This window comes from Lissotriton helveticus, chromosome 5_1 (genome assembly GCF_964261635.1).
Source record: "Lissotriton helveticus chromosome 5_1, aLisHel1.1, whole genome shotgun sequence".
In the NCBI taxonomy this organism is placed as follows: Eukaryota; Metazoa; Chordata; class Amphibia; order Caudata; family Salamandridae; genus Lissotriton; species Lissotriton helveticus.
This window is the reverse complement of record NC_136065.1, coordinates 910576361-910603652: the sequence shown is the minus strand read 5'-3', so window position 1 is coordinate 910603652 and position 27292 is coordinate 910576361. Positions and strand designations below refer to the sequence as shown.

General features: G+C 50.2%; 1 protein-coding gene across 5 annotated transcripts in view; it reads left to right on the top strand.

The window, feature by feature from the left end:
- DLG5 (discs large MAGUK scaffold protein 5) overlaps positions 1–27292 on the top strand; it is a 957981-nt gene that overhangs the window by 449865 nt on the left and 480824 nt on the right. For all 5 annotated transcript variants that reach the window (XM_078643375.1, XM_078643374.1, XM_078643372.1 and 2 more), the window contains one exon: positions 12179–12323. In XM_078643375.1, the coding sequence (XP_078499501.1) occupies positions 12179–12323 (145 nt within the window). The remainder of the gene's footprint in view (positions 1–12178; positions 12324–27292) is intronic.

Below are 27292 nucleotides of genomic sequence, written 5' to 3'. Positions count from 1 at the left end.
TAAGTTATCGAATAAAGTACATGACTGACTGACTGTGCCCAGATGCAGTTTGAGGATCCATTGGTCCAACAATGTCAATCCCCGCTCTTTCAAAGGGAACCCCCACCACAGGTAGTGGTATAAGGGGGGCCTTTGTAGTGCCACCTGCTTTGCCACTGGCTTGACAGGTTACACAGGAGCAACAAAACTCCTTGGTGTCTTCAGCCATGTGGGGCCAGTGAAAGTGAGGGACAATTCTGTCCCAAGTCTTGTTCTGGCCTAGGTGTCCTGCTAAAGGAATATCATGGGCTAGTGTCAACAGGATGCCCCTGAATGCCAAAGGTATGGCCAACCTGCTGGCTGCACCAGGCTTGGGGTCTCTACTCTCTGAATACCGGAGTCCAAGATCCCAGTAGATTGTATGGGTGCCACTAGCATTCCCTGCAGCCTCAGCACCAGCTTGCTGTCTGAGGGGTTCAAGAGAAGGGCAGCTCAACTGTGCCTGGCTCAGATCTGCCCTGGATTGGCCCCCTGTCCCTAAGAACTCAGCCTCATCAGGCTCAAGCTCCTCTGGGACAGTTCCTTCTTCAGGCTCACAATCCGCATCCTCAGAAGGCTGATCCTCACTCTGAGTCAGGGGGAAGGCACTGCCTTAATCCTACTGCTCCTTTTCTTGGTAGGCAACTGGTCCATTATTCCAGAATCCAGTGCCTGTCCAGTGTTGGACTTTCTGACCTGTGACCTAGTCACAGCAAACAAATGTGCAGGAATCACAAGCATGGCTACATGAGTCCTCAACTCCACTTCAAACCTGGCTGAAGTCTCTAAATCATTGCCAAGCGAGCATTCTACAGGGAGGTCTGCACTGATCACAACCTTTTTAAGGCCAGTTACCCCTCCCCAGGAGAAATCAACTACTGCCATTGCATGGGTAGTCCTGATATTGCTGGCAATTGATCACTTGGTAAGTCTCTACAAGTATGACTTGACCAGGGTTCACAAAGTCTGGTGTCACCATTGTGACACTTGCCCCTGTGTCCCTAAAGGCCTCAGCCTTTTTCTCATTAAGTAAAGGCTGTTGTCTGTACTTGCCCATGTTACTGGGACTCACAGAGGAGGTCATATCCATGCCTCCATCACAGATCAATACAGCCTGAGTTGGAACTCTGACTAGGCCAGAGTCCATCTCAGATCCCAGGGTTAACCCTACTACACCCTTCTGTTTGAAACCACCACTTGTAGCTGGACTAGGGGAAACAGTTGCCTTAGGGGCAATGGTGGCTGGAGCGGTCTCCTTTTTGGTGCAATCACTGGTCCATTGACTATTATTCTTACAAACTTTGCACCAGGGTTTCTTTTGACCTTCTTTCTTTTTGGAAGATTGTGGACCTTAGCAAAGCCAAAGGGGATGATGGACGGAGTGTTGAACATTGCAAGCACTCAGCCCCAGTCAACTGATCCTGGTTTAATCCACCAACATTCTTTAGCTCTCTCCGCCACCCCAGTTCAGAAATGGCCATATGCAAATCAGTCTGACCCTGTGCCTCATGGGAACAGTTCAGCCCGAACTGCCAAGCCATGTCTTCCCTTGACCGGAAACAAGCATCCTGGGACCGGTTTCTGGCTAATCAGCCGTCATCAGCCAGGCTAGATTGAATCCAGTGGCAAAGTGAGCAAGGGACCCACGTCTGGGCATACCCTGCCAACTTAGGGCAAACAAAGCAAAACCAAAGGGGATGATGGACGGAGTGTTGAACATTGCAAGCACTCACCCACAGTCAACTGATCTGGGTTTAATCCACCATCATTATTTAGCTCTCTCCGCCACCCCGGTTCAGAAATGGCCATATGCAAATCTGTCTGACCCTGTGCCTCATGGGAACAGTTCAGCCCGAACTGCCAAGCCATGTCTTCCCTGGACTGTAAACAAGCATCCTGGGCACAGGGTCAAGACTGATTTGCATATGGCTGGGTTCAAACTGGAATGGCATGAGGATCAAAAAAACGATGGATTTAGGCCCAGATCTCTGTACTGGGGTGAATGTATGACATTGTTCTGCATTCTGTCCATCACCTGTTGTTTTTGCATTTGTCACCCCGAGTGGGACGGGTATGCTCAGACGCGAGTCCCGTGCTCTTAATGCTACTGGAATCAAGCTATCCAGGCTGATGAGGGCTGGAAGCCCGAAACCGGTCCTTGGATGCTTGTTTCCAGTCCAGGAAGGACCTGGCTTGGCAGGTCAGGCTAGACTGTTCCCATGGGGCAGAGGGTCAAGACTGATTTGCATATGGCTGGGTTCAAACTGGAATGGCATGGTGACCAAACAAAACGATGGATTTAGGCCCAGATATCTGTACTGGGGTGAATGTATGACATTGTTCTGCATTCTGTCCATCGCCTGTTGTTTTTGCATTTGCCACCCTGAGTGGGACGGGTATGCTCAGACGTGAGTCCCGTGCTCTCCATGCTACTGGATTCAAGCTATCCAGGCTGATGAGGACTGAAAGCCCGAAACCGGTCCTTGGATGCTTGTTTCCAGTCCAGGAAGGACCTGGCTTGGCAGGTCAGGCTAGACTGTTCCCATGGGGCAGAGGGTCAAGACTGATTTGCATATGGCTGGGTTCAAACTGGAATGGCATGGTGACCAAACAAAACGATGGATTTAGGCCCAGATCTCTGTACTGGGGTGAATGTATGACATTGTTCTGCATTCTGTCCATCACCTGTTGTTTTTTGCAGATTGTGGACCCTAACCATTAGAAGCTTTTTGGGGACTTTGTGAAGACTTCTGGTCTTTACCTTTCTCCCCAACCTTTTGATCTTGCTTCTTTTGGTCACCACCTTGATTCTGTACCTTATGCTTCACCCTGGTTTTGACCCATTTGTCTGCCTTCTTTCCCAATTCTTGGGAAGAGGTCAGATCAGAGTCTACCAGGTGCTGATGCAACAGCTGGTTCTGACAGTTAAGAATTTGTTCTCTCATGATCAGATTATACAATCCTGTATAGTCACACACTTTACTGCCCAGTAACCAGCCCTCCAGAGCCTTAGTAGCACAATCTACAAAGTCAACCCAGTCCCGAGTCTGTGCCTTCTGGGTGTCTCTGAACTGTATCCTGTACTGTTCTGTGGTTAAGCCAAACATATCTATCAGAGCACTCTTCAGGGCATTATAATCATCAGCATCCTCTTCTCCTACAGTGAGGAGCTTATCTCTACCTTTGTCTGCAGAGGAGAGCCACAAGATTGCTGCCCACTGCTCCTGGGGTACCTTCTGTACTTTGCAGGCCCTCTCCAGTGCAGTAATCCATTTGTGGATGTCATCCCCATTCTGATAGGGAGGGACCATCTTGTTCAAGTTTCTATGGTCATAAGACCTATCCCTACCACTAGGAGTATTGCTGCCACCATGGGGCTCTAGCCCCATATTTTTTCTTGCTCTTTCAAGCTCTAGGGCCTCCTTCTCTAAGGCTATTTGCTGTCTCCTTGTTCTCTGCTGGGCTTCTTTCATCTAGAAATATGCTCCCTCTTCTCAAGTGAGGTACCCCTCCTATGAGCAGAGGCAGAGGACCCTACAGATGTGCCAGAATGATTAGACTCCTGTGAAGGAGACCTTTCTCTTCTAGGCCCACCACCAACTCTACCTGGGGGGACAAAGAGAGGGCCTCTTTGGCCTTCTTCATCTCCAGGCAGATCTGGATTCACCAGGTCTAGCTCATTGTCACCTACCTGGCCCACATCATCGTCAAAGTCCTGGTGAGGTAACTCACCAGTGTTCTCTTCTTCTGAAGTACCTACCCCATTGGCTACCCTGTCAGGATCTGATGCTTTCTTAAAGTCATCAAGCAATAACACCTCTATAAGGCGTTTGGTATTAGGTACTATCCTGGCTTCAATTTTCTTATGGCACACAGACCCCTTAACTCTTGGAAAGAGAATGTGTCGTACTTAGATTTCTGCACTTGGCTGACATCTGGAACAGACCCACTGGGTCCCTCCCTTGAAGTCATGACTAGTGAGGTGTGGTGTATGCACCTACCTACACTATTTGGTTTCTTACTAAACCTCTCGAGTTGTAGAAAGGGTGTGCTAAGCCCTAGACACACAACTCTAAGTTCAGTAGAACTTACTGTATTATAAGCTTGTATTATATGTACCTATCGTACCTTTAATGGTTTTTCAACTGATATTCTCAAGATTATCTGGTAAAACAATGCAAGCTGGAATCCCACACGCTGCACACCAATGTGAGAAGTTGACCTGGCATATGATGTCCACTATTCTAGTGGGCACCTTGCACCAGTCCAAACGACCGTTAATGATGGTAGGTTTAAGACAACCTTTATAGAAAGCTATCCTAGTGGTAGCTGTGGAGAGCAGCCTTCAGGCTAAGTCTTGAAGGAATGTAAAGCAGCGTGTTTTACCAGTCTATAATCTCTTGAATGGTCAAATGAAAGAGCACCACACAAGGTATATATATATATAAAATATATGTATTCATTCTAAAACACACCCCTCTAGTCCCTTTATGAGGTTAGAGGCAAAAGTACAATACAAGAACTTAAATAGCACACAGTAAATAAGCACAGTATACGTTTTGCCCTAGGGGCCTCACAATCCATATACTAAGAAAGTGGTATAAGTACTGCTCTCAACACAGAGACCAGGCCTACAGTCTGTAGAACCGCTGGGGCAACCAGGAACCTCCCAAGGTAGGGACGCAGGAGACCCACGGGGGACGCGTGCAGTGTCTAAACACTGCCGCGGATCACCATTGACTTCTACGGAGAAAGTTAGAGTTACAATTTTAAAGAATAAGGACACTTAGGAGTGGACTACGGTAAAGCCCTTTCAGTACTGGACACTTCGAGAGTCAAGACCCACGGGAGCACCGAAGTACTCGTGTTACCTCACCCAGGGAAGCCGGTTGCATAGGTGTCTTTTCGTGTCTGGTTTCGTCGTCGATACCAATGGAGAGCTGCAAAGAAGTGCTGCAGGCGTCCAGGTGAAGAGTGTCCGGATGGATCCAAGGGTGGATCGGAGAACTGAAGACTCTGAAAGCAGAGGGGACAGAGTCTGGGTCACTAGCCAGTGACCAGGAAGGCGACAGGAAGATGCCAGCCGATGCCGGGTGCTTTTAGGTGAAGGAGGTGAAGCTAGACTCTTCAGTCACGAGGTCCAGGAGGCGTCGACGACAACCAGGAGCTGGATTCAAGCTGTCACACGTCGGATGTCGAGTGCTGCAGCGTTTGTATCCGTCAGCAACCCACGCAAGATGACAAGATTGGCTTCGCTGTAGACCAGCAAGGTCTGAGGGACTCACCCTTTGAAGGGGTGTCAGGGCACGTCTGGAGCAACCAGGGAAGCCCTAGAAACAAAGGATTGTCCTTCTTGGGGACCCACTAGCCAACGAACTAGGGATCGCGAAGGAGCCCCGAGCGGAAATGCTGAAAGCGGGCCCACGGAACACTCGTGGAGTGTAGCCCCACAATCTTCGATGCAAAAGGTGCTCGGGACTTGGACTACAAGTAGCCCAATGCACAACTTCTGGAAAGCTCGGGAAGTCGATGCTCTAGCAAATGCGCAGGATGTCCAGGAGTTCTGGTCCCACGTCTCTCATGATAGCTACAGGTCTCAGCTCTGCTGGGGGCTCGTGTCATCCTCGGAGATGTCTGGAAGTCCGTGTCCTGTGTCGCAGATTCTTCGGGATCCCTCGGGAGCCTGGAAAATGCAGACCGGCAAGATGCTTCTTTGGTGCCTGTTTGAACAGGAGAGTCACTCCTTGACCCCAAGAGAGATTTCTTCCGTCTTCCAGTCAATATGGAATGTCGAAGGTCCAAGATTTATGTTTCAGAGTTTCGTCCAGGGTAATCTAAAGTCTCAGTGACTGGGTTCCTATACTTATACTAAGTTTAGGGGTTGGACTAACTCTAGGGTCCCACCTATGGGAGGACCTGGGGAGGGGGTGGTTACACCCCTTCCCCCAGTTTCGTGCCACAGCTAGGGCTGATCGCCCCAGCAACCGGTTTGAACTGGGAAATGCATGGGACCCCTTTTGTGCCCCAGGCAGGGTCTGAAAAGCATTCACTGAATGCAACCCACCCTGCCCCAATGCACTAAAGCCTGTCTGGGGAGGTGCTGGCACCTCTCTGGACAGGAAACCTATTGTCCAGGCCTCCCCTGCCGGAGTTTCGTCCAGCAGCAGGAGGTCAGACTTGTGTCTGTGACAGCAGCATCCATTTTGTGATGCTGAGGCTCTTTTAAACATTTACCGGGTAAGTAAGTGTGTACATGTCTTCTCCCTCTAGAAGGGTGGAATTCTACCCCTACCGCCAGAACTGGCGGGGGTAGGATTCCAAAGCGTTTGACCCCAAACGCAACATGTTTTGATAAAGCCATTCCCAATTTAGCATTAACCGCGGGGATTATAATGCACTTAAGAGTATATGGTATGGATATATCATAGAACAGCTATAAGGAAGGGATTCCGAAAGCTGCAGAGGGGCTCAGTTCATGCTAGGGCACCCTCCCACACAAAACCAAGCTCTCTGCCTTCAGGATTGTCAAGGCCTGCCATAGGAGTAAATTATCGGTTAGTATGTGTGTGTATATATATAGGTAGATATAGGTATACTATATCTAAGTAAGGGGTGCTTACACCACCTAACCCAGGCTGCAAGTGCAGACCTGTGGTACCATTTTGGAAGGCTTCCCAGGGGTGGCATAATGCATGCTTCAGCCCCTGGTAGGCCTCTGGCGTACCTATGCCCTTGGTACCTAAGGTACCATATTCTAGGGACTTACAAGGGTAATCCAGTAACCAATCTGGAGTGTACCTAATGTACATGCAATCCATTTAGAGAGAGAACAGCTAGGCTGTGGTCCTGATTACCAGGGCCACAGCCAGACTAAAGTCGAAAAACCAGTGAAACGCAGCAAAAAGTTGGGGTAACCATAGGAAGCAGATCCTACTCTCCTACATAGGTGACTCCAGTCGATTGGATACTGCTCCATATACTGGTATGCTTTCTCCGCCTACTGTGGCTACGGAGGAGAAAGCCTCATACATAGTGGTGGTGTGAAGGGGGGGCTGAGGTCCTTGACCTTCAGTTGCCCTTGGCGACAGTCAAGACCAACATCTTGACTGAGGTACTCAACCGGGAGTTTCTTCATCTGAATCCTTACTCCCATTCAATGATGCTGTCACTGACGTCCTGTTCCAAACCCAACACGGGGGCTCCTGTGAATAGGATGATCACCTGCTGCCACTGCCCCGGAGGACCCAAACTTCCTCACCAAACACCCTACCCCAGAGAGTTTTGTGGTCCACGCCTCAACGTCTCAGGTTGCATTCTGTACCGATCCCCTGGACAGGCAATCCAAGAGGCTGGACTCTTTGGGGGAGAAAGTGTTTTCTTCCGCTAGCCTAGCATTGTGGTCCGTGAACACCAGATGTCTTTTGATCCTCTACTCCTACCCTCTGTCGGTCATGGTTGCGCAAGTGCTGCCACAGGACCCAAAGGAGGCACAAGACATCCTCTCCCAGGCTGTTGCCAACAGGGGAGACGCATCAAAATTCACAAATTTGCTGTGGATTGGTTTTGACTGACTCACTTGGCAGAGTGGTTTCATCGACAATGGCCCTGAGGCGCCATGTCTGGTTGAGGAGGACTGGCTTTTCTGGGGATGTCCAAGCTTCCCTTATAGACATGCTCTATTATGGTACCCATCTCTTTAGAGACCAGGCAGGTTCAGTAGTGGAGCACTTTAAGGACTCGCGGTCCACGGCCCAGTCCTTGGGCCTCTCTGCAGCCTTGCGTCATCCCCAATCTGCCTTTCGTTCCTTTCCTGGCTACGGAAGGGGTTTCCAACCTCTACAATTTTCTCCCAGCCACAGAGCTGCGTATTCTTTCCCTGCCTCTGTGTGAATGAGGGTGTGGTACCCGCAAACCTGGTGTGTCAGATAGCCAGTGAACTGGTCTGTCCACCACCTCATGGGCAGCTGCAACCTCCAAGTCCTCCTAATCTGCCCCTTTATGATCAATGACATCCAGTTGGTGTCAGGATTCTCCATCACCTGCCCCACTGGCAGTCCATAACATCAGACATGTGGGTCTTGCAGATTATTGAAAGGGGCAACTCCCTTCCCTTGAGGTGCCACCATCTCACGACCGTGGGTCCCCTGCTCACTGTCCCACTGGATTCAAGCTAGCCCGGCTGATATGGAGTTATACCCTGAAACCGGTCCAAGGATTCTTGTTTCCAGTCCAGGGAGGACTGGGGACTTAGCAGTTCGAGACAGACTGTTTCCATGGGATGCAGGGTCAAGACTTATTTGCATATGGGTGGGTCCAAATTGGAATGGAATGGTAAGCAAAAGAACAATGGATTTAGGCCCAATTTTCTCGACTGGGAGTGAATGTTTGGCAATGTTAAGCATACCATTCATCATCTTATTTGTGTTGCTATAGTTGCCCATATTGGGAAGGGTATGCCCAGACGTGGGTTCCGTGCTCACTATACCATTGGATTCAAGCTAGCCTGGCTGATGAGGGTGATATTCAGCAGCCAGCCCCAAGATGCTTGTTTCCGGTCCATGGAGGACCTGACCTGGCAGTACGAGCTGGACTGTTCCCATGGGTCAAGACTGGGGGGTGAATGTTTGACAATATTCAGCATTCTTCCCATCTTTTTGTGTTGACTTTCTCACAGGAGCTGTGCGGCTACCTCGCCCACTTCTTCCATGACAAGATTGCACCCATATACAGAAACTTCGAACCCCAGCCCACACTTATGAACTTCCTTGACAGATACGCCACCACCGTACCCGACATAAACCACACACTGCCCACCTGAAACATCCTCTCCACCAATGACACCTACTCCACCATGCAATACATCAACTCAGTAGCTCCCACAGACCCATGCCCTTACCGCATCTTCAATCTCGGAAACCAAAAGATCGGGCAGGGACTCACCACCATACTCAACGCCTCTATCACCACCGTAACATTTCCCGATGCCTGGAAACATGTCGACGTCAGACTGCTACTCAAAAAAACCTCTGCTGCCCCCAGCAAACTCAATCTTCTTTCTCCCATTCCCAGCGAAGGCACTGGAAAAGCTCAACAATCAACTCATTACACACCTGGAACAGAACCAGCTACTCTATGCCTCCCAATCCGAATTCCTTAGCAATCATAGCTCTGAAACTACCCTGATCACAGCCACCAATGACATTCAAACCCTCCTCGAATGAGGAGAAACAGCAACTTTGATTCTCCTTGACCTCTTGGTAGCCTTCAACACCATATCCCAAAACACACTGATCGAAAGACTCCACCACATCAGCATCCAAGGGGTGTGCTCAGATGGATCACCTCATTCCTCAATGGAAAAACCCTGCGATTCAACCTCCCACCTTTCATCTCTGAACCAAACGAGATCACCCGTGGTGTCTCCCAAGCCTCATCCCTCAGCCCCATCCTGATTAATGCATATGTGACCCCGCTGGCCAACATAGTCAGATCCCTCGGTCTCAACATAATTTCATACGCAGACGACGCGCAACACATCCTCTCAATCACCGACGACCCAGCCACCACCACCAGAACCAACTTCCACAGATGCATGACAAATGTTGCCGACTGGATGAAGAACAACTGCCTGCAGCGAACACACACAAGATGGAAGTACTGATCTTTGGCAACAACAGCAACACATGGAACAATCCCTGGTGCTCATCAGGCCTAGGACCCGCTTCCACTCCCTCCAAGCATGCCAGAAACCTTGGAATCATCATAGACAACAAGCTCACTAAGAAATCACAGATCAACGCTGTCTCCTCCTTCTTCTTGCTCACTCTGTGCATGCTATGTAAGATCTTCAAGTGGCTACCCCTACACACGAGGCACTCTGTGACACGAGAACTCATTACCAACCGACTGGACTACGGTAATGCCCTCTACGTAGGAATCACCCACACCTTCTATGGAGACTTAAGACCTTACAGAACGCCCGTAGCCAGGCTCATCCTCAGCCTTCCCCAACAAACCCACACAACACCTCAGGAAACTTCACTGTCTCCCCGTACAGAAGGGATGCCAATTCAAGCTGCTGACCCACTCACATAATGGTCTACAGTCATGGACCCATCTACATTAACCGTCTAAATTAACCACCGCCTGAACTTCCACCAACCATCGAGAAGACTACGCTACAACTCCCTTTACTTGCCCATACTCTCTGCATCTACCGATGCAGAAGTGGCAGACATTCCTTCTCCCGCATCGCAGCAAAGGCTTGGAAAAGGCTCCCCACACACTTCTGAACCATCACCTCTGTTCCGGAATTCTGATTGGCCCTCAAGACCTGGCTGTTCGAATAAGCCTCCGGGGCCTGCAAGTATCTGTATTCCCTACTGGATGATTACTCGCATGTTATAAATCCTGATTAATTGATTGCTTGCTATACCTGATAGTTTTCACCAGATTCCTCAGCATCACAATATTTTATTTCAGTGGTATGTATGTTACATGTAAGTGGAGAATGAGCACAATAGGGAATGCTTAAAAGAGTTCCACAGAAATTAAGTGCAATGGAGGATTTCATGGATAGCAGCTGGCTAATGACCTCTGCAATTTACTCCACCTGAAGCACTTCTCCAGTGAGTTTCTATTTCAGATAGTTTAGTTGTAAGGAGATATGCCACAAAGCTAGGTAATGCCCCTGTCTTTTCTTGTGGGTTACATAACCTGCCATAATAGTTTGTAGACTCTTCTGTTTGGGATTCTGTTAGTAAGTCCTCCTCTACATTCCAGATGCTCTCTTCTTGACATGTAGCGTTCTCTTGCCCACTTAGCCAGTATAATAGCCTCCCTGCCTTTTTCCTTCTGAAAGGACATTTTGGAAGCAAGCACTGTCTTGTTGGTGATTCACTTACCAGGTAAGCACCAGATCCCCTCTTATCACACCAACCGATGAGTCATTGGCCTGTCCAGCAGTGCTTGACCTGATAATCCACAGGCATGAATATGTGTCACTGGTTCCTTTTTACGATCGAAAGAGGACATAAAAACAAACCTTGACTAGAGCACTTATGGACTCCAGAGAAAAATTTGTATACCCGACATGTGAGTATTGTATGTGCCAGACGTTACAAAACCCATATTCGCTTGCAGAAAACTTTAAAGGAGTCTGTCCAATTTGCTGTATTAACTGAGGGATGTCCAGATCAAGCCTATACTCCTTCTTCCTGTTAAAGTTGCCAGGCGGTTTCTGCAGTAGAACTGAGCTAATGGTTATCATGGGACATGGGGGGTGGGGGTGGTGCATAAACACTCATGACTGTCAGGGGTGTCAAACAAGACCTGTGTATCCTCATAGGGAATTTGTCATAGTTATCTTTCAATAGCCATTTACAAATCTTGCATGTGCGAAACCACATCTAATTAGAAAGTTATATTTGTTACCTACTAAGTGTGTTTCCTGCAGCATTGGTAAATCCAGGATATAGTGCTTTTCCTCCTTCTCCCCTCTCTGATACACGTCAGGCTGGATATTTACATTGCAGATGATAGTTTTTATTCCTACAGAAGTTTGTCTAATTTACCTCTTAGCAGGCCGTGCCAGATCTGCATTCTGTTTGTTTAATATTTAGTGATGCTAACTTACAAAGCTTATTTAATTAATGTTGGAATTTATCACAGTGACAAAAACTGTGATTTAGAATATCCCATGGGTCTAATGAGGTGAGGGTCAAGTTGTATAGGTACTACTGATACAAGAGTACCACAGACAATAAAATGTGCAAAGTCCATAGTATTTACTCTTCGAGAGAGATATTAACATTAAAGAAATGCACAGCTTACATGTGTTTGTCCCATATCAAAGTTTGCTCTGTTTCCTTTACTTTAGACGTGCTCTTGTTTCTAATATTTACTGCAGAAAGCCTTGCCATGTACTTTGTGCCTTCCTGAATACAATTAGTTTGTGCTCACAAGTTAGAATAAAAACTGGTATAGTGGTTTATATATTATTCATTTATTTAAATTCTTCCAGCTATTTGAGAATTTAAAATTTAATTAGTAAAGAGTATATTACAGTTACCTTGAAGTATTTCTTGTATAAAAGTATATTTGCCATGTAAATATTAATGTGGTCAAATTCTCCTGTTGATACTGTTTATCCTTTATAAAGGTACTGTACCGAGAAGTTTAGCACCATGTGCAGCTGTCACTGCAGTCCTGAGAAACCCAGTGTACACTGCTTGGAGTCACAGAGTCCATGGAAACAATTCTCCATCGGTGGCCAGTGAAGTTTACCATCAACATCTGCATTCCAGGTAATGTGGGCCTAGAAAAGTGCAGTCTCCAAATCACATATATTTGAAACTCAGAGATGCAAAAGCATCCCACCTGCTCAGAATTGGTAATTGTGACTTATGGATACAAAGTTTCAGGCAGGGATATTTAGTCTACATACATTTGTGGAAGTGTGGGGTAGCACTGGTAAGATCTTTCTTATCATTCTAGGACTTTTTAGTGTTAAGAAAATGGAAATTTCCTGTAGGGCATTGATTTCAAATATGTGAGTCATAAAGCAGTTGTAGTACAGTTATGTCTGTATTTTAGTGATTCAGTGTGTTGGACTAATGAGAGGATTCAAAACAACAAATTTCCTTTTCCAAACTTTTTAGGCCGGAATCCTTAGGAGTATCTATATAGTTTAGGGACAGGTGGACTAGTGTGAAATGAGTATTTGCGCAAGTTACCAAATTTACAAAACTACTTGGATGAAATCTTATATACAAAGGTTAAGTTACACACAACCCAATGTCATAATTCAAAATATATTATTTATTATTAACTGTTGAATTGCTGATACATTTCTAGAGTCAATTAATGTAGTTAAAAACACATGGTCACATTATTTATGAAAACATTTTTGCTAAAAATTCAAAAATCACAAACCTTATGTGCACAAATTATTACACTTAAAACACACAATTTATTAATGAACAAATTGTCGACACGGCGTTTCGGTGATCTACAATGTCTGCACCTTCTTCAGGACATTGATGTTCAATTTAAAAACACATCTATTGGGTCTTGAAAAGACCTCCAATAATCTGTTTGGATACAAATCTTAGAGGCTTGCTGGTAAGTCAAGCCCTAGGGAGTATTTACTTCCACATGGAGTTAGAATGTTCTTGTGGCATATTATTATCTCTTCTTTTGTTCTATTGCGCTGATGGCCTTCAAGGGAATGTGGGGAGGACGTGTTTTAAACCATAGACTTCCTCTTTTAAGTCTTTAATTTATTCCACAATTTTATTAATTCTTCTCTGTTGTTCCCTTCATTTAATTGGGGAATTCCATTAGTTTGGAGTTTTATTTGTTCCAAGTTGGTGGAAGAAGAATCCTGAACCGTGCCTTCTCGCTCTGCAAGTCATGAGAGGAAACATTGGTGTGTTTTGCATCTCTTGTCGTTGGAGGGAGACTCTAGCATTTTCTCTGCTTATGCTTTGAGCATTGTGTGCTGCGGTGAGGGGAAAGGAGAGTGACAAGGTAGTGAATCTTCTCTTCAGAGCTAGATTTCTCTGCTCCCTTTCCATAATGCGCTGCATTTTATTGCTGACCTCTGTTTCAGCAACACCCTTGGTGTTTCTATTTTTTAATAGTGCTGCAGGCTCTGATTTACCTGTTATTGTTTCCAATAGTTGGATATTGGATCTCAGTGCCGCATTTGACACGGTGTCCCATCAGATCCTCCTACACCGCCTTGAGGAGGCCGGTGTTGGAGAGAGAGTGCTCGAGTGGTTTCGATCTTTCCTCACTGATCGAACTTTTAAAGTGTCCACTCCCCCTTTTGTTTCCGCTCCCCGCCCGATCTCGCAGGGTGTCCCGCAGGGATCAGCCCTAAGCCCTACCTTATTTAATTTATATGTTCAACCGTTGGCAGAGGTTGCCCATAGTTTTGGTCTCTCCATGGTGTCATACGCCGATGACACGCAGCTGGCGATGGCACTTAATGGGGAGTCCAACATGGATGCTGCCTCTTTTCAGTCCGCGTTAAAAGCTGTGGCGGGCTGGATGGCGAACAATCGCCTCCAACTGAATGCCTCAAAAACCGAGGTTATTATTTTTGGTAGGGAGAGCGAGCTTTGGGGCGATCAGTGGTGGCCATCTGAACTGGGCCCTGTTCCCACTCCAGTGGCTGAAGTCAGGAACCTTGGGGTGTGGTTGGATGATAAACTTTCATTCACCACCCACACTAAACGGGTTGCCGGTACTTGTTTCGGCGCCCTGCGGTGTCTGCGACCCATTTTTAAGTTTTTCGATGCTGACACGAGACAGATTATTGTCCAGGCTACGGTCCTGGCTAGACTTGATTACGCCAGCTCCCTGTTCCTGGGCGCTAATCAAGCAGAATTAGTTCGCCTGCAACGGGTGCAAAATGCGGCCGCCAGGATGTTGGTTGGCCTTCCGAAGTTTGTTTCGGTACGCCGTACTATCCAAGATCTTCACTGGTTGCCCGTTGGGCAAAGAATTAAATTTAAAACTCTTTGTATAACTTTTAAAATCTTGAAGCTAGCCTCTCCCCCTATTCTTTCACAAACAATTTGTCACTATGTGCCTTCCAGAGCCCTTCGATCCTCAGGGACAAACCTTGCTGTAGTGCCACGTTTCAAAAAAGCAAGGATAGGCGGACGTTCTTTCTCTGTGATGGCGGCAGCTCTTTGGAACTCCCTGCCTGCCCCTCTTCGTTCCATCCCTGATCTGCTTCCCTTCAGAAAGGCCTTGAAGACCTTCTTATTTTCCACTGTTTAGTCCGTTGTTCTGGTTTCATTAATTTCCGTGTTGTGTTTTTTACCATCTCCTAAGCGCCGGGACGCCTCTTGGCTGCGGCATCTGTGCGCTTTATAAAATAAAATAACATAACATAACAGTTGCGCAGTAATGCCTTTCCTGACTATAATGATTGACTCCATATGAAGCCTATCTCAGTATCGCTCACACAAGAATGGAAACACTAAACATCTAAAGTCCAATGTTAAATCAATTCCTGTTAGATAGCTTAGTGAATAGAAGTGACAAACTGTGCACATTTATATTATGGGAGTATCTTAGAGGAAGTATACTCTGTACTATTTTTATTCCTACTCCCACATCTTAGATACAGACATTACCGATACTGTTACTGAAGAAACTAAGGAGAAAAAGCTACAGGGCAACTTCTCCTGCCAGTGCTGCATTTTAAGGGCAAACATTCATTTGTGATTCGATCTTTTGGTTCACTTGATAGTACTGAGGGCCTAATAACCTTTATTTTTAACGTATCATAATTTGATACAGCAACTTTTTTAATCGCTCACTTATTTTCAGGTATGATGATCTACTTTTTAAGTTGGTTGCTGCCTCTCCTCATCTACTATATATCTTTAAAAAACTAAAATACACATTTAGGGTAGCACAGCCAGCTGCTGTTGGATCTATGTCCTCAAAAAAGTATCCAAAAAACTAGCAAGACCAAAGTCTCTGTGTACTTTCATTACCTGGTTAACTTGCAGTAAATTTTCCATATGCCACACTGCAAAAAAAGTTATTTTTTATTCACAAAATTTCACATACCATGTAATCTGTGTTCCGTCTGAACATTTGCCCTCTTGGAAAAAGGTTACACTGGAACAACATTTATGAATACCTACTTCTTGATTATCCTGCATTGTCCTCACCTTACAATAGGAGAACCATATTTGAAATAGAACACTGATGTTCACAGATTATTTGTAGGAGACTGGAAACATTTTAGGCAATATACACAGGGTAGTATAAAAATAACCTACTCAAAATGGAATATAGTAAAAACCTCTCCGGTTAAACCCCTTTTTCCAGAGGACTTGGTTTCCTCCTAGATATTGTGCCAACATTACTCCATGCATCATAAGAGTATTATTTTCTGAAGGCTGTAGTAAAAGTGGTATAAAATGATGGTTCACATATCTTTCGGGGAGGCAAAAACGTCGGCTCCCAGAGAAGCAGAGCAATGTTCAATTAAACTTTTACAAGGTCGTTAAACTCTTAACAATGAACAAAGACAAGCATCTAAATATTGAACCCTGGTAGGATTCTAAACTTTTGGTGCTAATACGTTTATTAGCCAGGTGACTAGGTAAGAAAGATATCTCAACAGTGTCAAACACACAAACGGTGATGGGGAGAATTCTTTCAATAAGTCTAATCACCTGCAATTGCTTGGGGTAGCTTTCCATCCCATCGTTCTTTTACCAACCCTTTCACCTCAGTTTGAACACAGCCATATGCAGATCCGTTTGACCCTTCTCCTTATGGGAACAGTCCAGCCCGAACTGTCAGGCCAGGTCCTCCCAGAGCTTTTGCCCAGCCTACTTAACCAATGCAAAAGAAAATTAATGGACGGAATGCTGGACAATGCAAACATTCACCCCCAGTCACAAGGATCTGGGTTAAATCCATCATTCTTTTGCTCACCACACCACCCCAGTTTGGACCCAGCTTTATGAAAATCAGTTTTGACCATGTTCCTTGTGGGAACAGTCCATCCTGAATTGCCAAGCCAGGTCCTCCCTGGACCTGAAACAACCATCCTGGTACCGGTTTCAGGGCATCACCCTTCATCAGCCAGGCTAGCTTGAATCCAGTGCTGTAGTGAGCATGGGACCCACGTCTGGGCATAGCCATCTCACTTGGGCGACCTAACAATTGATGGACAGTGCAAACATTCACCCCCAGTCACGAGGATCTGGGTTAAATTCATCATTCTTTTGCTCACCACACTATCCAGGTTTGGACCCAGCCATATGCAAATCAGTCTTGAACCTGCACCCAATGGATTCAAGCAAGCCTGACTGATGAAGGGTGATGCCCTGACACCGGTCCCAGGATGCTTGTTTCCGGTCTAGGAAGGACCTGGCCTTGCAGTTCGGGCTGGACTGTTCCCATTGGGCACAGGGTCCAGACTGATTTGCATATGGCTGGGTCCAAACTGGAATGGTATGGTGAGCAAAAAAACGATGGATTTAGGCCGAGATCTCTGTACTGGGGTGAATGTATGACATTGTTCTGCATTCTGTCCATCAATTGTTCTTTTAGCATACTAAACCAGAACATCTGAAAGAGACAATTAGTTATGGATTCCTCACCTTAGAATTACCCCCAGGCGTCAGACTGTATCAGGAGAATGTTTCCTCAGCAGTGCGTGTCGATAGGTGGCGTCAGTCGACTGCGTTAGTCGTTGGCGTCGTGGTCGCCGGAATGATGCCACAGTATCTACTTAGACACCGCCCTTGCATGCTGATGTCAGTTGTTTCCTTTTCCGCGCCAGCCAGAGCAGATCCGGAGAGAGCGGTACCTCGAATCACTTTTTGACTCCGTTTTTGCGACTTTTGTCGACACCTTTTTTTAGTCGATCGACTCCTGGTGCATGGAGGGATGTCACCTCGGACCAGCTTCAAGGCTTACGACTCCTGTCGCAAATTGATGTCGTCATGGACCCGCACCTCGTGTACCTTTGGTGCTTGGAACGCGACCACGACCTGAAGTCGTGCTCCGAATGCCGGGCCATGAACCCAAAGTCTTTGCTGGAATGGTCCCAAAAGTTTCTCGAGGCCCCGCAGTCTGCACCCCACCCCATTTTAGTTCCCAGTCGAGAGGCAGGTCGCGGGACCGGTCGCAGAGCCTCCACCCCCACTCGTCATCGAAGTCTTCGTCTTCGGGTAAGTCGAAGCACAAGAAGAAGGCGAAGAAGCATCATCGCTCTTTGCGTTCTCCCCACCCGTCGGCCGTCACGGGAAGCGGAAGGTAGTCATCCAGCTCTGCCCGCGGAGCCTGTTGGGTCGACTCCGGCCTTCCTTCCCTTTCCGGGAGTCGTCCGGCTCTGCCCCCGGAGCCTGTTGGGTCAGCTCTGGCCTTCCCTCCCTTTCCGGGAGCTGGAGCGACCCCTGCCAAGCTTTGAAGCTTTTATAAAGCCTTACATTCCATCTTTGGGTAACCCGATTCCGCCCCTGCGTGCCCTCGGGCCCTGCGGACTTGGTTGGGGCTCCAGGCCTTCGATGTCGGCAGCTTCTGCTCCTGAGGATCCAGGCCTGGATCCGGATCGGCGCCGGTCCACCTCGTGACACCTCCTCTGGCACCGAATCCAGTAACGACACTCCCACCGCCTTCAACGCTGGTTGTGTCCCCAGCCGGGGTTGGTCCGGCATCCCCTTCGATGAGGACAGGAGCCGGACCGATGATTGCCCGATGTCGGGACCGACGCCGACCAGTACTTTAGTACCCCTGTTCTCCCCTGATGTTTCCTACTGCCCTGAGTGACTACCAGGAGAGGGTGAGGAGGACTGTGAGGGGTATGTAGACCCTCTTGCTGACCAGTTAGAGGAACCAGACTGGAGAGAGGAGTTGGGAGACACCAGTGGTCTGGACACCTCCCCAGACCTTGGCATGCTTTCTCAACGTGTAATGAAAAAAAGCACAGGTGCACCATAAATTAAGAGTGTGCTAAAACAACACAATTATCGCAAGAGCACAAATAGTGATGTCCAGAGGTCTGGTTTGTTTGAATGATTTATTTGTCAACAGAAGAAAAACGAACAGCCGACGCGTTTCGTCCCGGGTGGGACTTCTTCAGGGCAAGAATAGTATATCAACTCCTTGGGGGTGTATAGAAGCCAGAGGGTTGCAGTCCGTTTCGTAGTCTCTAATCAAAGATTTTAAAATGTATAAGCAACCGAGGTCTTTAGGTAATTTCAATCCTACAAGGTGGATGTCCAGCTGGGCTAGAAAATAAACTGAAAATGTCCAATGGAACCTTCAAATATTGAATAGTAATGTATTTAAATATCTCTCCTTACTTCTCCACCAAGATTCGCGGAGAAAGTAACAACCGGAATTGGAAGCCCAGACGTGGTATCCCCTCAGTCCGTATAGCGCCTGATGGATGCTTTCTCAACCTACTACGGAGGAGGGTGCATCTTACCCAGTGGTGTTGCATAGAGTAGCCGAGGCCTTAAACCTCGAGCTTCCTATGGTGGCGATCAGGACTAAACTCTGGACTGAGGTGCTTCAGCCGGCAGCGGCCTCTTCGGAGCCCTTGTTGACGTTCAATTTGGCCCTTACGGACATCCTTTTGGGTACTTGGTCCAAGCCCAACACAGGGGTTTCAGTGGACAGGATAATTGCCCGATGCCACCGCCCGGCCCCGGGCGACTCCATTTTCTCTGTTCCCATCCTACCCCTGAGAGCTTGGTAGTCCAAGCCTCAACATCCAAAGACGCTTCCCTAACGCACCACCTTATAGGGAACCCAAGAAGCTGGACCACCTAGGGAAGAAGATGTTTTCTTCCTCCAACTTGGGACTGCGGTTGTTGAACACCGCATGTCTATTGGGCTGTTACTCCCACTCAGTGTGGGACACTGTTGCGGTGGTGCTGCCACAGTGCCCGGAGGAGGCCATGCTCTCCCGTAAATGTGGCCGAAGGGAGAGTAGCACTGAGACGCTACGCCTGGTTGAGGTCCACTGGCTTTTCGGATGATGTCCACCCCCTTTTGTACAAGCAAATCTTTTGGACATACCCTTTGATGGACGTCGCCTGTTTGGCGACCACACAGAAAATGCGCTTGAGCACTTTAAGGATTCTAGGGTGACGGACAGATCCTTAGGCCTAACTTCCACCTCCCGCCCAGCGCAGTCTGCTTTTCGCCCCTTTTGTGGCTACCCAAGGGGTGCACAGACCCATTCTGCCCAGAGCCACAGGCCGGGGGCCTGCAGGCTGGCCAGTTCACCAGCACCCCCTCTGCAGCAGCCTCCAAACACTCCTAGTCCGATCTTTCAGGCTGATCAATTGCAAGTGGGTGGCAGGATTCGCCATCACCTGCCCCACTGGCTCAACATCAAGGACAGGTGGGTTTTGCAGATAGTTCAAATGAGCTACTCCCTCCCCTTCGAGACTACCCCTCCATCCATGCCACCTCATTTCCATCGCATGTCGGGGAATCACCTTGCCCTTCTCCAACAGGAATTTACGGCTCTGTTGGCCAAGAAAGCCATTTTCTTGTGCCCAAGAAGGACAAAGTACTGCGTCCTATCTTCGATCTCAGGAACATCAACTACTGGAGAATTTAAAAGATGTTGACACTGACTCAGGTCCTGTCTGCTTGGACTTGCAGGACGTTTATTTTCAGATCCCCGTCCTGCCGGCCCACCGGCGTTACCTGCAGTTCACGGTAGGCCACAAGCATGTACAGTTTATCGTGCTCCCCTTTTGCCTTACCAGCGCCTCTCGGGTGTTCAGGAAAGTGATGGCGGTGGTCGCAGCTCATCTGTGCAGATCAGGGGTTCCAGTATTACCCTATCTCGACGACTGGCTGTTCAAAAGTCGTCTCCCACCTGCAGACTGCGGCTGACCTCCTGCATTTGCTGGGGTTAACCATCAATGTGCCAAAGTCACACCTGATTCCTCCCAGAGGCTCCTTTCCATCGGAGCGGTTCTGGACACAGCTCAGTTTCGGGCTTATCCTTCAGAGCAGCGAGTCTGGGATATTCGGGCTATGGTTCCTATCTTTCAGCCTCTATCCCGGGTTTCGGTCAGAATGACCCAGAGGCTACTTGGCCTCATGGCCTCCTGCATCCTGCTTGTGGACTATGCCAGGTGGCATATGCGGTCTCTGCAGTGGGACCTGAAGTTCCAGCGGGCAATGCATCAGGGCAATCTTTCAAATTGCGTCCAGATCTCGGAGGCCACTGCACGCCAATTGCAGTGGTGGCTAATGAACCAGGATTGGGTCAACGGCAGATCTGTCTCCCTTCCACAACCAGAGTTCACAGTGGTGACGGACGCATCACTGCTGGTATGAGGCCGCCACATGTCATTAGCAGAGATTAGAGGTCTCTGGTCTCCGGCGCAGCCTTCTAAAGCTTCTGGAGATTCATCTTGGACTAAAGGCATTCATTCCCTCTGTCCGGGAAAGAGTAGAGCAGGTGTTCATGGACAACACCACCGCCATGTGGTACTGCAACAAACAGGGCAGGGTGGGGTTGTGGACCCTATGTCAAGAGGCTTTCTGCCTTTGGACATGGCTAGAACATCAGGGCATATCCCTGGTGGTTCAACATATGGCAGGTTCTCTGAATGCCAGGGCGGACGAATTCAGCCGCAGGTGCATGATGGATTACGAATGGCGTCTTCACTTGGATGTGGTGCAAGGTCTCTTTCAGCAGTGCGGAGAGCCTTGGTTGGATCTATTCGCCACTCAAGAGAACATGCAATGTCAGCAGTTCTGCGCGTTGGAATTGCCAAGGTGGCACTCGCTAGGCGACGCTTTACGTTGTGAGTAGTTGCGGTCTTCTATACGCCTTTCCGCCTATACCACGTCTGGCCAGAGTGCTGAAGAAGATCAAGCGCGACCGAGCACAAGTCATCCTTGTGGCTCTGGATTGAGCACGAAGAGTCTGGTATCCCGAGCTATTGCACATAGCAATCGATCCTCCGATCTGACTGCTTTTTCGGGAGGATCTTTTGTCGCAGCATCAGGGGACGGTCCTCCACCCGAACCTGTCCAGCCTCCACCTCCTTGCGTGGTGATTAAGCGGCGATAGTTGACGGCTTTCGACCTTCCTCCCGAAGCCTGTAATGTTATCTTGGCAGCCAGGCGTCCCTCCACCAAAATGGTATACGCCTGCAAATGGAACTCGTTTGTGGCATGGTGCACAGCAAAGGCTGTGGATCCCTTTCTGCCCCCTTTCAGACGTTCTCCTCTTCATTCTTTCTTTGGACCAGCAGGGCTCTGCTCTGGGCACTCTCAAAGGCTTTCTTTCGGCCATTTCGGCCTTCCTTTTGCTGCCTGACAAGCCTTCTCTTTTCAAGTGCCCTATTGTAAATCGCTTCCTTAAGGGCATTACTCATTTGTTTCCTCCAACTCCTTTCATGATGCCTCAGTGGGATTTGAACCTGGTTCTTACTTATCTGATGTGCGTTCCTTCGAAACATTACATAACTGTCCTCTCAGAGTCTTAACACTTAAAACTGCCTTTCTGGTTGCTCTCACCTCTGCTCGGAGGGTGAGTGAGCTACAAGCCCTTTCTTCTAAGCCTCCTTTCCTGGCTGTTCCTCTCGAACAAGGTCGTCCTTCGAACTAGGCCTTCGTTCCTTCCCAAAGTGGTTACCTCTTTCCATATAGGACAGACCATCACTTTGCCCACCTTCTTTCCGCCTTCACATCCTTCTAAAGAGGAAGAGAGGCTTCACAGGGTGGATCCAAAATGTGCACTTTCATCTATCTGGATCGCACAAAACAATTCCGGGTGGATGACCAGCTATTTGTTGGTTATGTGGGAGCCTAGAAAGGTCGGGCTGTGCAAAAACGAACCATCTCCCGATGGGTCTTTCGTTGCATCAAAATCTGCTATTCCTTAGCGAAAAAGGAACCTCCATTTGGGTTGGGTGCCCATTCCACCAGGTTGACGGCGGCCTCTACTGCTTTGGGACATGGAGTCCAACTTCTTGACATCTGCCAGGTAGCTACGTGGGCTTCACTGCAAATGTTTACCAAACACTACTGCATGGATAGCCAGGTCCGGAGGGATGGCTTCTTCGGCCGTTCGATTCTCCAGGACTTTCTGGTGTGAACTAGGTTTGCGGACCCACCACCGGGGTTGGTATTGCTGGGGTATCTATTCTAAGGTGAGGAATCAATAAATAATTGTCTCTTTCAGATGAACAAGTTACTTACCTTCGGTAACAATATATCTGTAAGAGACACAGATTAGTTATGGATTCAGCACCACCCCAGCCATCCTCCCCGTTCAGTGAACTGACTTCTAGGGTAAGGGACTTCTCTTCAGGGCCCTAGTTTTCGTGCACCAGTGGTCAGTGACTTGCATGGCTCTGCACTTCTGGCACGGAATGTCATGTATAGAACGGACGTCAGCACTCAAGGGCAGTGTCTAAATAGATACAGCAACGTCATTCTGGCGACCAGGATGCCAACGGCAAACGCCGAGTCGACCGACGCCACTTATCTACGCGCAGAGGTATTGCTGAGGAAAAGATTGTCTGGATCCTGCCTGACGTCTGGGGGTAATTCTAAGGTGAGGAATCCATAACTAATCTATGTCTCTTACAGATATATTGTTACCGAAGGTAAGTAACTTGTTCATTAAGACTTCTATCACTTCTTTCAAAAAGTTCCACAGAAAGGTTAAAGTGTACTTCCACCAGATTGTGAGGCAACCTCAAAAACAACCCAAAGACCTTGAGCAGATTATTTGAGTCATAGTTGGTGAGAATCGGGTAGAATTGGACACAGTCAGGGGTTATTTTCTTCCTCTTTCATCGCGCCCTAAGTGATATAGCTTTAGCTTCCTCTCTGGATTTTATTCACCTTTTGGCCATCAGATGACAGTGTTTCTTCAAACATAATTCAAGATTTCCTCAGACCAGTGACTCTTACAGGTTGTCAAAAAGGATACACACTGCCATTTTTTCAGACACTTCTTGCCATTCCCACCCAGACCCTCCCACCCACCCACCCTCCCTCCCTCCCACCCTCCCACCCACCCTCCCACCCACCCACCCACCCACCCTCCCTCCCTCCCACCCACCCACCCACCCTCCCTCCCACCCACCCACCCTCCCTCCCTCCCACCCACCCACCCACCCTCCCTCCCACCCACCCACCCTCCCTCCCACCCACCCTCCCTCCCACCCACCCTCCCTCCCTCCCTCCCACCCACCCACCCACCCACCCACCCACCCACCCACCCTCCCACCCACCCACCCACCCACCCACCCACCCACCCACCCACCCACCCACCCACCCACCCACCCACCCACCCACCCACCCTCCCACCCACCCACCCACCCACCCACCCACCCTCCCACCCTCCCACCCACCCACCCTCCCACCCACCCACCCTCCCACCCTCCCACCCACCCACCCACCCACCCACCCTCCCACCCTCCCACCCTCCCACCCACCCACCCTCCCACCCACCCTCCCACCCTCCCACCCACCCACCCTCCCACCCTCCCACCCTCCCACCCACCCTCCCACCCACCCACCCTCCCTCCCACCCTCCCTCCCACCCTCCCACCCTCCCTCCCACCCTCCCACCCACCCACCCTCCCTCCCACCCTCCCACCCACCCACCCACCCTCCCTCCCACCCACCCACCCACCCTCCCTCCCTCCCACCCTCCCTCCCTCCCTCCCACCCACCCTCCCTCCCTCCCACCCACCCTCCCACCCACCCACCCTCCCACCCACCCTCCCACCCACCCTCCCACCCACCCTCCCACCCACCCACCCTCCCACCCACCCTCCCTCCCACCCACCCTCCCACCCACCCACCCTCCCTCCCACCCTCCCACCCACCCACCCTCCCTCCCTCCCACCCACCCACCCACCCTCCCACCCTCCCTCCCTCCCACCCACCCACCCACCCTCCCACCCACCCTCCCACCCTCCCACCCACCCTCCCACCCACCCTCCCACCCTCCCACCCACCCTCCCACCCACCCTCCCACCCTCCCACCCACCCTCCCACCCTCCCACCCACCCTCCCACCCTCCCACCCACCCTCCCACCCTCCCACCCACCCTCCCACCCTCCCACCCACCCACCCACCCTCCCACCCACCCTCCCACCCTCCCACCCACCCATCCACCCTCCCACCCACCCATCCACCCTCCCACCCTCCCACCCTCCCACCCACCCACCCACCCTCCCACCCTCCCACCCTCCCACCCACCCACCCTCCCACCCACCCACCCTCCCACCCACCCATCCACCCTCCCACCCACCCATCCACCCTCCCACCCACCCACCCACCCACCCACCCACCCACCCTCCCACCCACCCACCCACCCTCCCACCCACCCACCCACCCTCCCACCCACCCATCCACCCTCCCACCCACCCATCCACCCTCCCACCCTCCCACTGTTGGACCCGGCCTCGTGGCGTGGTTCGCCTCTGTCCCTCCACACCCTGTGAGCATAGGCCTGTACCCCGAGTCCCCGGCGCAGCCTCCCCGTTAGTGTAGCCTGCACCCCGAGCCTGGTCGCCCTCCCCCAGCGAAGCCTAGATCCCCCTGGAACCTCGACCAGGCCTGCCTTCCCCGCTCCACTTCCGGCTCCGAGCGCCTAACCTTGCATGCCCCACAAGGCCCGGACGCCATCTTCCCTTCCCGACATCCCTGTCTCCCTGGGCCTAGCGTGACCCCGGCCCCAGTGAAACCAAGGCTCCAAAGGCGCGCCAGTCCCGGCTGGGGGGGTAAAGGGCTCCCGAGTGAGATAAGCCAGGGAGTTTCGATGGCACCTCCGGCCTCCCCTGAGGGGCTGGTTTCTGTCACACCTTTGGCCCTCCCCTGTGGGCCAGTTTCGATCACCCCTCTGGCCTCCCCGAGGGCTGGCTCCAGACCCGCTGGGCGTCTGGGAATCCCCGGACCCATCTTTCAAAGGGATCAAAGAGCCAACCGCCGGACCTCGCCAACGACCAGCCCCCAGGGCAGGAGACCTCTGCCTGCGAGGGTCCGGAGATCAAAGAGCAGAAGGACTATAACTGGGCCCGCCCGACAACTAGCGGGCAGTTGTATCTTGGACCTGAAGCCCTGCCGATCTGATCGCGGCTAACCCTAAGAAGACTCATCCTGAACCTCTGAGCCCTGCTGACGCTGTCGCGGCTCAAGCTGAAACTTGCAACCATCGGAGCCCTGCTGACGCTGTCGCGGCTCGAGCTGAACTTGTAACCATCGGAGCCCTGCTGACGCTGTCGCGCCTCGAGCTGAACTTGTAACCATCGGAGCCCTGCTGACGCTGTCGCGGCTCAAGCTGAACTTGTAACCATCGGAGCCCTGCTGACGCCGTCGCGGCTCGACCTCTCAGACCATCGGAGCCCTGCTGACGCTGTCGCGGCTCAAGCTGAACCTGCACCATCGGAGCCCTGCTGACGCCGTCGCGGCTCGACCTCTAAGACCACCCGAGCCCAGCTGACCCCGTCGCGGCTCGAGGAGTACTCTGGTCCGGCTAGACCATCGAGACCACCATCACGACCGAGCCAACTCGACGGAGGTGCGGCAGTCCGAACGACCATCATCCCGTGCCCCCCGGCTCGAGGATTGAGAGCTGTGCGTAGGGTACGCCTCGTACTGACCCAGAGACTAAAAGACTGTCCCGCTTCCCCCTTCCCGAATCCCCTAAGACTTGGTGGTCCCTTGACCACTGTGTATATAAGAGTGCTTCCTTCGTTATTTGCTTATATAAAGATCTTGTTACTAAAACCCACTGGTGTGGTGTCTGTTCGTAGTGTGGTGTGAGCTCAGTGTGTACGATCCTAGACCCGAAGTCCTCCCCGGTGAGGACCTCACAATCAAGACTCGGCAAGTTCTGTGGGAGAGGTGGGTCTTGGGGTGTCCGGGTGAGCACAACCTGGCCCTCTGAGATTGCCCCTTCCAACACCCATACCCTCCCTCCCTCCCACCCTCCCTCCCTCCCACCCAAACCCACCCACCCACCCACCCTCCCACCTACAGCTGCCAAGGGAGAGAATACCTCTGTCTTCCCCTACTGCCACTTCTAGCTTACGGTGTCTAGGTTCAAGCTGTAGTTGCAGCATCATCTTAACAACCTTCACTAAATGGGGAACACCTGTTCAGCCCACAGGTAGATGATATGGTGGAAAAAATAAAGGACATGAGTGCTCTTTAGGTTCCTTCTGTCATGCACATTTCGCAGGCAACAGGATTACCAGCAGGGCAGTAGAGGGTACACACAAAGCTCTTTCAGAGGAGCAGCTCAGGGATAGGTATTGGCAGAAGCACTCCTTCCTAGGGAGCCTCTACCTCCAAGCACTGGCTAGCCCCACCTCTCCCCAATCACATTAAACCTCTCGGTGTAATGATGATACCTAAAGGAGTTTCTTCCCCGTTGGGAGAAGATAATCACAGACCGGTGGCTCTTTCCATCATCTGTCTATTAACTACTGCCTCAAGCTCATTTTATCCACACCAAACATCCCCCTCCGCACACACTGTCAGCCTAGAACACCTCCCTTATTGCAGAATGAGGTTAGGGTGCTCCTTCTCAAAGGGACCATAGAGCCAGTGACCCCTCAACACTGCGGCAAAGGTGTCTATTTCCGCTACTTTCTTATCCCTAAATAGGACAGCTCACTCAGGTGAATCCTTGATCTCAGGACTCTCAACCGGTACATCTTGTTAGAACATTTCCATATGGTGAACCTACAGGATGTCATCATCCTGCTGTAGCAAGGTGACT